Consider the following 14,478-nt stretch of genomic DNA (forward strand, 5'->3'; position numbering starts at 1 on the left):
TTATAGTTGCTATGATAATATAACAACTATAGTAATATAATCAAATTGCATTATACTGTACAAAGTTTTCTACAACTATAGGGTATATTATACTACAATACACTACAGTTTACTGTAGTAAAAACTAAAGTATACTACAGAAGCCTATTTATTACACTTTATCAGTTCACTGTTGTTAATACTACAGTATACTGTAGCATTCATTAACAAAGTATTGTAAATACTATAATATATACAGTATACTACAATTTACTATAGTATGGTTCAAAAACACTATAGTATTTACTATAAATTACTATAGTATGTTTTCACCTGGGGTGTCATGTAAAATTAATAAAAATAAAACACTAAACCTAACTTGTCTGTCAGAAAATAATTTTCAAATCAAAAATGAAAAGTTTGGATGAAAGGAAAAACTTTCTTTCTTTCTTGTTTTTATAGACACGTGATACATAAACACACAATGGTCAGTTAAGGACTGTTAAATAAAGTTTTCTCGCGTTTGAATGAAACATGGCTGCCACTGAAGTCGGATGTGAGCATTATGTTCGCAGCTGTTTGTTAAAAGTGAGCGAAATTTAATTTATACGGTTTATTTGAAATACTCTTGCCAATGTTAGCATTATTGTTTTGGTAAATACTTTCCTTGGTTGCAACGTGTGATTGAAGCAAGTCTTATTAGCATATAGCTAACTGTATGGAATATACATCACCATTTGCTATTTTTAATGTGTAATATAAGTTTATTTTATGAAGTTAAATTAATTATTGTTGGTTTAAATGCAACAAATAAGATATGTTCGTTTAGACTTGTTTCTTTGCTCGGCAGGGTCAAAGAAATGGGTTTTGTTATAGATTTGCACTTGCAGCATATTCTGATGTCATTCAGTAGAGACTCATATTTGATGTGATTGATGGCGATGGATTACATATTTGTTGTCTGTTTCTGCAGGCGCCCTGCTGTGGGAAGTTTTATGTTTGCAGACTCTGTCATGATGGTGAAGAGAACCATCAAATGGACCGATTTAAGGTCCGAGAGGTCAAATGTGCAGCGTGCAATACTATTCAAGAGGTAAAGTCATATTTAAGCTTGGCTCTAAACGCATCATATCATTTGCAAGGGTGAAACTCACAAAACCTGGCAAGATATGAGTCATTCCACAAAACCGGTACGATTTGGACTTACACATTTTTAGATTTTTTACCAAAATGTATTACTTTTCTGAACACCCCACAACTTTAATCACATATTTAATTTCCAGAAAAACATATTTTCCCGTCTCAGGCATCAAATCCCTATTATTGTTGGTCATTATTTTAAGTTATGGACATTATGGGAGCTCTCTGAATATTATTATAAAATGTATTTGTGATAAAATCAACATTTTCCTATTAATCAGATGTTCCTCACACTAATTAAATAATTGCAAATATAAAAGTTACATAAAATCTCACACTTTTGCTATACTAAATGTGCACTTTTTGTGACGGCAATCTCATCATTTTGATCAAAGGAAATTCTTATGATTGCTCGGAACATTTCAGATTGAGTTCAACTAACTTAAATTACTTTTTCATAAACTTAACAAAAATAATAATAACAAAAATGTAGGTGTGACGGGGTCGTGATTTTTTTTTTTCTTCTCTGCTCTAAATCTAGTGAATAAACGGAGGACGCATGGCATGCATGATATCAACCCTTGTGCATTGTTCAAATTTACTACCCTTTCATTATGTTCGTGGATGAAAACATCCACTAAATTAAACTGCTGTAAAAATGTATCAGATAAATATTTTTTTTGTTAGTTTTTGTGCAGCATCAGATTTAATTTTTTCTCCCTCATTTACTGTTCGTGTCTGTTTTTGCCCCATTGACTTCCATTATAACGACATTTTTTGACATTTTTCAAAGCCATGACACCATAAAATCATGCATTCTTGATTTATGGTGGTTTTCCCTGTTGGGAAGAGGTAAAATTTGTCATTTTTACAGTTGATCACCAGGTGGCACCATTAACCCTTTAGATAGGCCTGTGCAAAAAAAAAAAAGTTTAGTTACTGGCTTTTATATGGAGTTATATGGAGTATAACATCATATTATAGTGTGTGTGTGTGTGTGTGTGTGTGTGTGTGTGTGTGTGTGTGTGTGTGAGTAAGAGCTTTGCGCACTTACCGTGATGCATCTGAGAAAATCAAAATATGCACCTCAGCTCTCAGAACTACATGGAGTAAACAACAACAAAGTGTATTTATGCACCTGCTGCCATTTGAGGGCGAGAAGTACGGACAGCCTATGTGTGAAATGCTTGTCTTTCCTTGATGGTAAAGCCAGTTTAAAACCTTAAAATCCTTCAGTGATACAGGGTAGTAAATTTGCCCACAGTGTATTTTTGAGGTTTTGAAAATTTTTAAAGCATTTTCCCACAATATGTATCAAAATAAGATTTGTCACCAAAAATCATTCCATTTTCTGAAACACAGAGAAAGTTCTCAAAAACACCCCATAGTGGATGAAAACATCCCCAACAACACATAAGGGTTAAGAAATCATGAATAATGTTGAAATAACAAAGATAATTTTCACAAGTAATAGTTTTCTGTCTTTATTTGATGTAACAGGGTTGAGTTGTTAAGATTGACCAACACAATTTCACAACATAATTTAGTTATAATTATTAAAGAAGGTGGTAACTTGCCTGTGTCTTCTCACATTGTTGTTCAGAAGACTTCTATGATGTCACTTCCCATTAATGATGTCACATAAGTATCAGTTAATTATTTTTATAAGGGGAGAATGGTTTGTGTAACGGGGTTGAGGGGTTACTGAGGTATGAAACTAAATGATGTGATTTTAATGGATAATCATGAATTTATTCTGTTTTAAAAAACATTACCAGCAAAAAAAGCACAGATGGATATTTATGGGAATGGCAAAATGAATGGACTTTTTTTTATTCACATCCCAAGTACACTTTCATAGAAGGCCTTGAGGGACATGACAAAATTGGTGGTGTCAACTAAAAAAAAAACAAAATAATTTCTAATATGAAGATAAAATGTATGTCATATTAAAGGAGACATTTCAATTAATACAAAAAGCTTTTAAAAATATATTTTGGTGACCAAATGGATAAAATACACTGAAAAAAGGTCAGAGGGACTCAAATCGTAACCAGTTTCGTGGAATGACTCGCGTATGTATATATATGTGTATGTGTATATATATATATGTGTATATATGTATATGTATGTATATGTATATATTATAGGAATGAGTCATTCCACGAAAGCGGTACGGTTTGAGTCCCTCTGACCTTTTTCACAGACTTTTTCCAAGCATCTGAAGACTGCAATTCCAGTCACTATCTAATAAAATCTTACTGTAATGCAAAACAAGTAATTGTTAAACTAATTACACATCATGGTGGTATTTGTTGTATAAAACATTAAATGTCAGAATGCAACATATTTTAATGGTCTTCTAAAAAAGGCTTTATTAATGCAAAGTTAAATTTTTTTTTTCTTTTAATTGCTTTTCAGTTCTGATAACATTTAAAACTCTTGCTCATTCTGTGTCCATCAGGCTCAACAGACGTGTAAAGAATGTGAAGTCAAGTTTGGGGAGTATTACTGTAACATCTGCCATCTGTTTGACAAAGACAAGAAGCAGTACCACTGCCAGCCCTGTGGGATATGCAGGTTTGCATGGCATTTACATTTATTAATTTAGCACACACCTTCATGCAGTGCATCTTACAAATGAGAGGTGCCTTCATTATTGATAGCAATACATTTGTAATTCTTTTAATAAGATTCTCATTGACCTTCTTCGTCTCCTCTGTCACTTTTAGAATTGGCCCAAGAGAGAAATACTTCCATTGTACGAAGTGCAATTTATGTTTAGCCACTGATCTTAAAGATAATCACAAGGTATGAAAAGTCTTCTCCTGATTCTTGTACGGTACTTGATCATTTTGTGAAATATTAAGCAGTGCTTGTCGTTTCAGTGTGTTGAGAACGTCTCCAGGCAGAACTGCCCTGTGTGTATGGAGGACATCCACACGTCCAGAATAGGGGCTCATGTGCTCTCGTGCGGCCATCTGCTACACAAGTGAGTGTTTGATAATCTGTTGTGTAAAGGGGTAGTCACACTACACTTCATTCCATTTACTTCACTCATGCGAATGCAGGAAACTGGAAACACATGCTCAAGCGAAGAAGTCTCACATTTTGCTGCATTCCAAAGTTCAAGTTTTGCAAAATAGTATCATGTGACCAAAAGAACATTGACACTGCACAGCTTTACCTTTTAGCTGAATTAAAGAAACCAAACTTTAAATCTGCAAGGTTGTCGTAAAGAGTAGATTGCCTATTCTCACATTTTTTTATCTATATTATTTTTTTAAAAAGAGTCTGCAGAGTGTGATGTCATTTTGTGAGTTTTGCAGTTCCTGTAGAAATTTTGCATAATCAAAGTCTAGTGTGACCATGGCTTTAGACATAATTCACTAGTGTTATTCATTACCAGTTATAGGTTTGGACACAACTGACTAAAAATATTTGACTTAAGAAGTTGTTGCCTTCATATGAACATTTTTAAATGTCACTGCAAAATCCCCATACTTCCACATTATTTCATAGTTTTGGTGACTTTACTATTATTATAAAATGTGGAAGCTGCCATGAAGAATCAGTAGGAGTTTCTAAAATGTAATTAAAGGTGAACTAGAACCAGTTTTTAAAAGATGTAATATAAGTCTAAGGTGTCCCCTGAATGTGTCTGAAGTTTCAGCTCAAAATACCCCATAGATTTTTTTTTTTTTTTTTATTAATTTTTTTAACTGCCTGTTGGCATCATTAAATATGCGCCGATTCAGGCTGTGGCCCCTTTAAATTGCGTGCTCCCTGCCCCCCGAGCTCTCGACTATAATACAGTGCATTTACAAAGTTCACACAGCTAATATAACCCTCAAATGGTTCTTTACAAGATGTTCATCATGCATGCATCGGATCATGTGAGTAAAGTATTTATTTGGATGTTTACATTTGATTCTGAATGAGTTTGATGGTGCTCTGTGGCTAAAGCTAACATTACACACTGTTGGAGAGATTTATAAAGAATGAAGTTGTTTATGCATTATACAGACTGCAAGTGTTTAAAAATGAAAATAGTGACGGCTCTTGTCTCCGTGAATACAGTAAGAAACGATGGTAACTTTAACCACATTTAACAGTACATTAGCAACATGCTAACAAAACATTTGGACAATTTACAAATATCACTAAAAATATTATGTTATCATGGATCATGTCAGTTATTATTGCTCCATCTGCCATTTTCCGCTGTTGTTCTTGCTTGCTTACCTAGTCTGATGATTCAGCTGTGCACAGATCCAGACGTTAATACTGGCTGCCCTTGTCTAATGCCTTGATCATGGGCTGGCATATGCAAATATTGGGGTCATACATATTAATGATCCCGACTGTTACGTAACAGTCGGTGTTATGTTGGGATTCGCCTGTTTTTCGGAGGTCTTTTAAACAAATGAGATTTATATAAGGAGGAGGAAACAATGGAGTTTGAGACTCACTGTATGTCTTTTCCATGTACTGAACTCTTGTTATTCAACTATGCCAAAGTAAATTCAATTTTTGATTCTAGGGCACCTTTAATTGCTCAACATATTGCCTGTGGCCTTTTTTCCCTAAATCTTACAGTCATGATTGATTATTTACAATAAGATGTCATTTGTTAACATTAATGATGTCACTTAATAAAAACCTTCATTTGTTCACAGTGCATTAACTCGTGTTAACAGTTTTTGATCATGTTAACAGATTTTGATCTTAAAAATGTAAATAGTTGAGATTATCTAAGATAAATAATTATAAAATAAAAGTATTTTTAATCATTAATTCAACTTAACTAATTAAAAATGGCATTGGATAAAAGTGTCTGCCATAATGCATACATGAAATGGCCACTATAACTTTTTGTAAAATATATTTAAAATATATTTGATTTCTATAAAATATTTAAGGTCACTTCATGTGTACTGGTACCCTACATGTGCTATCAAATGAATGTGATTTGATGTAAAAACCCTTTTTTTTTATTGCAGAACATGCTTTGAGGACATGTGCAGAACTGGGTAAGGAATATTGTTGTTTTGTAATTCTGCATATATTCATACTGACATTTCTCTAATTTAAGTCACACCCATGTGATGCACAATACCAGCCTCTCTGAGCTGTTTACCTGTTTTGATTCTCAGTCATAGACTTGAATAGGATAATGTTCAATAGTTGAGAGATGTGCTTACATCTGGCGGTCTGTCCCGCAGTGCTTACCGCTGTCCCCTCTGTATGCACTCTGCCTTTAACATGGAGGAGTTCTGGGAACAAAGAGATATGGAAATTGCCCAGTCTCCCATGCCCACAGAGTACCAGGACACTAAAGTAAAGGTAACAGAGGCTTCATTTGCGTGGATTCACTAAGCAGACACTTTATCCAAACGGACATGCAAATGAGGAGTAATGCAAACACAAGCAGAAGAGAATATTTGTTTAAGTCTGTAAGATATTCCCATACCCTGCAGTTGTAAAATGATGACAGTTCAGCTCAGATGTGGAGAAATCTACTTTGGTCATTTCAGTGTGAACCTTAAAAGAATTAATTGCAACATGTGGCCGCAGTAATTTAGTTTTTTAAAGAGTGGATCTCTTGTATTTTATTTTATATACTATTATAGTAATTTTGTTAATAGTATTTATTAATATTATTTGCTTTTTGTGTAAAATTTTAATTTTAGTGCTTTTGTCTGTATTTTCAGTTTAGTTTTATTTTTAGTTTTAGTAAAGTAATACTTCAACTTAAACTTTGGGTTGTTTCCAAGGCAACATTTCTAATTTTCATTTGCATTATATGTATATAAAATCATTTTCGTTAATTGAATACAGCTGGAAAATTTATTTTTATTTATTTTTTTCAGCTGTATTTCAATGAACGGAAATGATTTTTAAAAGTTCTAGTTTAACAACACTGTAGAAAATCTTAAAACCTGTCAAGAAAGTTTACTTAAGTTATATTTAAAATGAATTATTGTATTGCATATTAAAATTGCACCAATTTGTAGGAACTTCTTTATTTTTGTTTTCATGACAACTAAGCTCATTTCCTTTTATTCCCCAGTTCTAACTTTTGAAATAAAAATTGGATTCTCATTGCTGTTATGCAAAAAAAGAATTTTGTTACTTTTACCTCATTGTAGAATTTGCCTTCAATTTATACTGTCACATTATTTTACAGAAATAAGAATCATGATTGAAAATAATGCGAATGACAAAAAAGTGGGTCACAATGCAACAATTCTAAATGACCCTAAAATTGGCTTTTCATTCAATTTGTCTTCATTTTCTTTACACTATTTTAAGGTGCACTGTCACTTTTTTTGTTCAACATCATGAATCCATCTTCTAAATCATGTTTTTGTCTTATCCTGGATCACTATAAGTGCTGACTATTTTAGTCCTGGTGGGAAAACAACCGCTGCGGAGTATCCCAGTACCTCTGTGACTTTTGTTTATTAACCACTAGAGGACCAAAAGTTACATAGTGTACCTTAAAAAAATTACTACTTTTTTTCCCCCTTTTCTTTTTCATTTTTACTGTGAACTATGGCCTATTTTTGTGAGATTTTCCCCAATAAGTCCACTTCACTGTATGTGCTTGTTCGCAGATCATATGCAATGACTGCCAGGCTCGTTGCACTGTTGCCTTCCACGTGTTGGGCATGAAGTGCAGCACCTGTGGCTCTTACAACACGGCACAGGACGGCGGGCTGATTGCGCCCCCTGCTATAGACGCACGACAGCCTGCGGAGCAGCCGCTTGAAGAAGAGACCGACGCGCAGCACCGCGAGTGACGTTTAGGCTCAGAGATCACCTCTCAGTTAAGCTTTTATAGAACCGACATAAAGAAATACAAACTCTTCTCACTCACTGCTTGTACAACTGCTCACATTTTTTTTTTGCTGGATTAAACTGGATGAGAACTTTTTTTTTTTTTTGAGCCTTCTGTAATTTTCTGTGATGGAAACCGACTGATCTAGCACAGTAAAATTTGCAACATACATTTCACTTTTTTTAATATTTCTCATGCATTTTGTCATAACGAATGTTAAAGATAATTCCGCGCTATGAGGATAAACTATTACTTATTATCTGCTTTATGGATGAATGCTGACTGAATCCTCATTTACCAAGAATCAGCATGAGCTTGGGAACAGTTAACATCGTTGCTGAACTTTTGTTCATTTTAAAATGATTTAATGCCATTTATTGGTTAATGCTGGGCAAGAAACAAACCTTGTATTGTAAAAAGAAAATCAAATGATCATGTTGCATAATATATAATTTTTTTCCCCCATTTAATAAAAAACGGACATTATCTTATTTTCCTAAAGATTTCCTTCTATAAAGAATCTTGTCCTCAATATTTTTTTTTATTACAAGTTTATGTTTTGATTGTGACTCCAGATAGTGTTATTTGTAGGACAGACTCTCAGGCATTTTGAATATGAATTTACCAGTTTTATCGCACCTTACTTGCTCAGTGAGATCATTCATTACCCATTAGGTTGCACCATCCTGTTATGATATAGCGGGAATAACATCTTCAGTATCTCCTGTGGGTTATTTTTCACCTTCACGTATGTTTGCAGGCAGCATTAAATGTTGAGCTCACCATTGTTGAAAGGGATGTGAAATACAAGTTCTTGCTGTTTTTTCCTTTGGGTTTTTAGAGAAGCGCTTTTGGATTTACGAGTGGCATTGTCTTTAGTTGACATTACCTTATATTTCAAAATAGATTTAACCTCATGTGAATTTTAAAGTTGCATACAAGTGGTTCATTTAGTTTTTTTGAAGTCTACAGACCTTTAGGTCTTTATCACTGTTTTATCACCTAGTCTTACTCCTTGTTAGATTGCAGGAAATGTTCCCACAGTTTTACATGTTATTTATTTAGTGGTGTTCACCACAAGTAATAGGCTGCAGTGTTACCTGGTCAAATAATTCTAGAAATGGCTTCTCTTTGGCATTTTGCACACAGATGACATCTTGAACCCAGTCTTTTTGAAAAGTTGATGTTAAATGGTATTGAATGGATAGATGTCTGAATCATACATGCACTCCACCATGTCCTCAGTCATTCAATAAATAATTGATTTTGTGTTACTGTGTAATTGTTACCGAGTGAGAATGGTGATGAAAAAATAAAATGTTTGAAAAAGTTTTCAATGTTTTATTTCCTACTGTGCAGGGGAAGAGGTAGGTGAAAATGTTTGCATAAAAAAGGGCCAGATAGATTAACCAAATAGTGATGCTTCACTGAATGGCCAAATTCACATGTATTTTATATTCATTCACATTTTTGAGCTTAAATTCAAGACGCCAGGGAATCCCATTTCGGCTGCATTAAAAATCATTCTCCAAGTCATAATTGTCAATTTCAAATCTCGTAATTGTGACTTGGTAAACGTGAAGTGAATTATTTCACTCGTTTTACATGTAACAAGCTTAAATGTTAACAGACTAGCATTCATTAATTCAGAATGAACATTACGTGACTAGCCAAGCAGTTTACATGTAGCTACAAAAATCAGTTAATACACCTAGAAAAGTAGAGACAAACTAAAGTGATTTATCAAATCTAAGATGCATTTATGCTTTTAAATTCTCCAGAATAAGGGATGATAAATTAGGATGTCAGAATTGTGTAATTCTTAATTTGTATTGAACCCATTATGGGTCATTGCCAAATTGTAGCATTATGTTTTAAATGTGAAAAAAATCAAATGGCATAATTCTTTAACCAAATGTTTTATTAGTTAATATGAAATTTGACATCATTTTGCACGTTTTTATTACTTTTTGAATTTGCAAAGTTCCTGAAAAACCTCTTGTCCCTTATAAGTGTCAGGATGCATTTGTTTTTATATAACAGTTTCATATTTCTAAAATACTGTTTCAACGAATAACAGTAATAATGAAAAATGCAAATGAAAAGCACCATTTTAATACATGCAACAGATGAAAATTATATTGTGTAATTCTGAAGATAATTCAACTGCTACTGGAGAACAGTGAAAAGGATACAGGGTGCAACAAACACCATCACATCTTTTTTTTCTTTTTTAAGAATAGACAAGCCTAGTAAAACAATTAAAATGGATAATTAAATGCTATCTCCTCTGGCAGGTTTTGGCTCAGGACTGGTGAGGTCTACCGTGTAACATCGTAGTTCTGGGGTGGTGATGTCTGGAACCACAAGCTCAGGAAGAGGACCGAGGCTTGTATTCAGGTCCAACTCCACAATTTTTTGCTCCGTGTTGGCAGGGTGAGGAGTGGTCTGTGCCAGGCCTGGATGTGCAGTATGGTTACTGGTTTGGTGCAGGCTTTCCGGTCTCATGGTGTTCAGCACAATGGGTCGTATGGTCGTTCTCGGTACGGTGATCTCCTCCGAAGAGCTCGGCTCATTCGATTCAGATGATTCAGAACTGGATAATGTCAGCTGGTGATACAGACTAACCTGTTGGAGGATTGTACATAGATAATCATCAGATCACAATTCATTCATAAAGTACTATACAGAGTGCTGTACAGTTAGGTCTACACAAAGAAAATATATAAAAAAGGAAATAAAAGTAAATCAAATGAATAATTTAAAATAAAACCCCAAAGGGATCGGTTCAAAACTAATTAAGTAGTGAAGGCTTCTTTAAACAGATGCGTCTTAAGACAAGTTTTAAATATGTTTACAGAGGTAAAGGATCTTATAAATTTGTGAAATGGATTACCAATGGTTAATAACTCAGCTAATCACAAATGTGCAAGTAAATAAAAAAAAAAAAAGTGTCACAGATTATGATACAGGGAATAAGAAAGAGTTTGGATTAAAACTTGATTAAAAAACAGCAAGTAAGGACAGAAATACTGTAGAAATGTAAGTAAACATGCTTAATATGAGAACACATAAGTACATAGTCAGTCTGGTTGTGAATATTAAAATATAAAGTGTCCTTACCGGTTTAGAAACTGTGAAAGACACTAAAAATAATCCAAACAGTGCTGGCCCCAAACCATCCATCTTATTAAATGGCTCTCCCTGTTAGAGAATGAAAATTGATCAAAACAATGTGGACATAATAAGTTACAAAAGTAACACATGCTTTAAAAGTCATCCAATATGAAAAGTGTAAATTGGTAAAATATTACCTCGTTCAAACTCCTTGGAAAAATGCAAGAATATTTTAAGTGCGACAGTCTTGCGCTGAAAGTGGAACAGAACTGAGCATATTTATATGAGATTTAGTTTTTCACACAGACAAATTTATGCTTGCCGTCAAATCTTTGATTTGTTTATGCTCCTTTTCTCTGTAATTTCCCATTTGGTTTGCAAGGCTTTAGACGGAAGTCACACCTCCACTGAAGAGATCATATGGTTGACAAAAACATTTGTTAATTCCAGTAAACATGTTTTTGGTTCGGTTGGATGAGCTTAATTGAAAACACACCCAGGGGCTAGTCATTGTGAACTTTTATGGTGAAGATGAATTTATTTAAAACCCTCAAATGCTTTTATAAGAAAACACATGAATCATGTCTGTGGCGAAAACATGATCAGACCAGCCGCAGCGTGACAGAAACAGCCTACAGCAGAGATTCCAGTCAAAGGACAAAAACACGGCAGGAACAGTGTCAAAACTTTATTTTTAATCAACACAAAGTACAAACTATGGATTAAAACCACAAACAAAAGACTGTAAATATTTAGAGGGACAGTTATCCCAAAAATGAATATTTTGTCACCATTTAATCAGCCTCGTGTCAGTCCAAACCTGTATGATTTTCCGCTGTGGAACAAAAAAAGATCTACAACATCAGACTCCATTATCTCTTTTGAGTTCTGCAGAAGAAATGTTTGAAATAACATTAAAGTGAATACATTTCAGTCTGTTTGTCAAAGAAAATGGCTTCAAAAGAATTGGGATATGCAATATAATATTATATAAACTACTTAATGGTGTTTTTGGTAACACTTTCTTTTACAGTATCATCGTTGCACATTATATGTAGTAATAATATAGTAATAACTATAAAATATGCATAATTACATTCAACTAACCCTAAACCAAACCCTAATCCTAACCCTTTAGTAAGTACATGTAGTTAATACTCAGTACTTAAATGTATAAGTTTGTTAAACTTAGGTCACTATATGATTTCATTGTATTAAAAAAAAGCAACAGATTCTTCAAAATTAGGTTGGAAAGACATGAGGGTGAGGAAATTTCATCTACAGATAACCTAGTTTGGTAAATCTTCACTCTCAAAAATGCTGGGTTAAAAACAACCCAAGCTGGGTAAAATATGGACAAACCCAGCAGGTTGGGTTAAAAGGCACCTATTATGCCCTCTTTCACATGATGTAATATAAATCTCAGGTCTGGTCAAGTTTCAGCTTAAAATACCCCACAAATTTGCCCCTATTTGGGGGTGAGCAAAAACATGCCTTTTACTATATTATTATATTGCTGGCTAAAAAAATAAATCCAAAATTGGTTGAAAAAAATGGCTGGGTGAAAACAACCCAATCCCTGGTTTTGTCCATATTTAACCCAGCAGTTTTTAGAGTGGAATTCCAACACAGTTAAATAAATGATTACGTAAGAAAGAAAGTTTGCTAATAAAATGTATTCATAAAGGCCTGTTCGCACTAAACGACAACTATAATGATAAATTTGCTTCCACGCCAATGAACCATAACATTGTTTATGAAAGTGATTCCAACAACATCGTTCATTGGTTTCGCTATTGTTATAGCTGCAGTGTGGATTTCCCTATACTAATAGGATTAGAGCGATTGTTAAAACTTTATAGTTATCGTCCTTGGTGTGAACGTGCCTCAAAAGCTCATGAAAGTGAATATATTGTCTTTTTATTGCAAGATAAAACGCCAAACGCCAACGCCTTTAACAATCTTTCTGTTTTCTGTTAGATTGAGTGATGCTCAGGGGGTCTGGTGCTTTTAGCCCATTGGTATTTTGCCTTACTTGGCTGTCCTCGGATGTAGGAAGAAAGACACCAGGGACAATGATGAAAGCTGGCTGAAGATTGTTGGAACTAGACTGACCGGGGGAAAGAGGTCTGTCGGCACCCATCGAGCTCCACTCCTTGGGGTCAGCATAGAAGAACACTGGTAGTTGGTCGATGTTTAAATCATCACCTCTAGGAGGAGGACAGGGGTCACCAAATGTCACCGGCTGCACCATTGATGTTGTAGGACGTTGCGGCTTAGGGGTCACTGGCCTGGGAATGGAAGGTCTGGCGTGATCGCGGATGTAAATTTCAGGAGTGAAGTCATTGTGGCGGTCAGGCTGAAGGAAGGGATCATAGAACGGATAAACCGGTCCATGTCCATAACCAAAACCCAGCTGACGTCTGCGTCTTTCTCTCTGGATCACATTCAAAAAGAAAAAAATGGTTTATTTGAAATGATTAACAGTTTACTGAAACGTTTCATTATATGTCTTGTCGTGACTGATCATTAAATTTAATTTAATTTTTCCTGATAAAATTCAATTATTAAATGCAACAAAAACTTAAATTTACATTTAAAATGTAATTTAGTTGAAAACTAAAAACAATAAAAATAATGATAGTCCAAGGCACTTGATTATTGAAAAATTTTAAAAAGCCTTTATTTCATCATATCTATAAGTTTTAAAACACTCTGATGAAGGTAAAATAGCCGCAACACGTAGGTGTGCACTTGTCACCTGTTTTTAAAACTTATAGCCATGATGAAAAAGGCTTTTTAAAACTTTTTCAATAAGATTCGAGTGCCTTGGACTATCATTTTTACGAGTTGCAACCAAGACAAGGAACTTGTGCAGCACTACTTTTGCATTCTTTGCTTCAAGTAAAAACAATGTAATTTAAAGTTAAATATAATTTAAATATAAAATTAAAAATGACATTACATTTGATCAATTGTAAAACTCACCTTATGTAAAGGTGAACCCACTGGGAAGCCAAGGGTGATGCTTAATAGGCCGACAAAAATGATGAAATTCTTCATCCTATTTTAGAAGAGAGATTTTAATACACTTCTAATTTCTTGCGCAAATATTAGAAAAATTCAAGTGTAAAAATTGACAAACTATAGATTGTTACCTTGAGATTTCACCGACCACCTCTAGTGTTGCATCTTCCTATGCAGTTTTTAAATAAATTAAACCTCATTGTAATTGTAGGTGGAGCCAAAGTTTTCCATGCAGCCCTGTCCATTAAAGGGTTCGTTCACGCAAAAATTTATTCACCCTTATGTTGTTCCAAACCTGTATGAGTTTCCTTCTTCTGTTGCACTAAAAAAAGATATTTTGAAGAATGTTGGAAATCAAACAGTTGACAGTA

General features: G+C 34.1%; 2 protein-coding genes across 3 annotated transcripts; one reads left to right on the forward strand and one right to left on the reverse strand.

The window, feature by feature from the left end:
• The first annotated feature begins 513 nt into the window (after positions 1–513).
• On the forward strand, positions 514–9,304 carry rchy1 (ring finger and CHY zinc finger domain containing 1). 2 transcript variants are annotated; one of them, XM_067406230.1, is made up of 8 exons: positions 514–567; positions 953–1,072; positions 3,584–3,699; positions 3,852–3,930; positions 4,008–4,111; positions 6,123–6,152; positions 6,345–6,465; positions 7,740–9,304. In XM_067406230.1, exons 1-8 carry the CDS (start codon positions 514–516, stop codon positions 7,923–7,925), a joined length of 810 nt encoding a protein of 269 aa, XP_067262331.1. In that variant the 3' UTR covers positions 7,926–9,304. The 2 variants fall into 2 exon arrangements, with proteins under 2 accessions (XP_067262331.1, XP_067262332.1); XM_067406231.1 differs by lacking the exons at positions 514–567; positions 3,852–3,930 and having other exon boundaries at positions 1,054–1,072.
• Positions 9,305–13,034: 3,730 nt separating this feature from the next.
• si:ch211-12e13.10 (uncharacterized) lies at positions 13,035–14,143 on the reverse strand. The gene is made up of 2 exons (XM_067408193.1): positions 14,069–14,143; positions 13,035–13,517 (listed from the first exon to the last, which is right to left on the reverse strand). Exons 1-2 carry the CDS (start codon positions 14,141–14,143, stop codon positions 13,035–13,037), a joined length of 558 nt encoding a protein of 185 aa, XP_067264294.1.
• Between the last annotated feature and the right edge of the window lie 335 nt (positions 14,144–14,478).

This window comes from Chanodichthys erythropterus, chromosome 13, assembly GCF_024489055.1.
Source record: "Chanodichthys erythropterus isolate Z2021 chromosome 13, ASM2448905v1, whole genome shotgun sequence".
Lineage (NCBI taxonomy): Eukaryota > Metazoa > Chordata > Actinopteri > Cypriniformes > Xenocyprididae > Chanodichthys > Chanodichthys erythropterus.

Bases quoted from the DNA above. Each gene is read 5' to 3' on its own strand.
- si:ch211-12e13.10 (XM_067408193.1), bottom strand. From the start codon at position 14,143: ATGAAGAATTTCATCATTTTTGTCGGCCTATTAAGCATCACCCTTGGC. The intron at 13,518-14,068 runs GTGAGTTTTACA...AATGTGATCCAG, and splicing joins TGGGTTCACCTTTACATAAG to AGAGAAAGACGCAGACGTCA.
- rchy1 (XM_067406230.1), top strand. From the start codon at position 514: ATGGCTGCCACTGAAGTCGGATGTGAGCATTATGTTCGCAGCTGTTTG. The intron at 3,700-3,851 runs GTTTGCATGGCA...TGTCACTTTTAG, and splicing joins CAGCCCTGTGGGATATGCAG to AATTGGCCCAAGAGAGAAAT. The intron at 3,931-4,007 runs GTATGAAAAGTC...TTGTCGTTTCAG, and splicing joins ATCTTAAAGATAATCACAAG to TGTGTTGAGAACGTCTCCAG.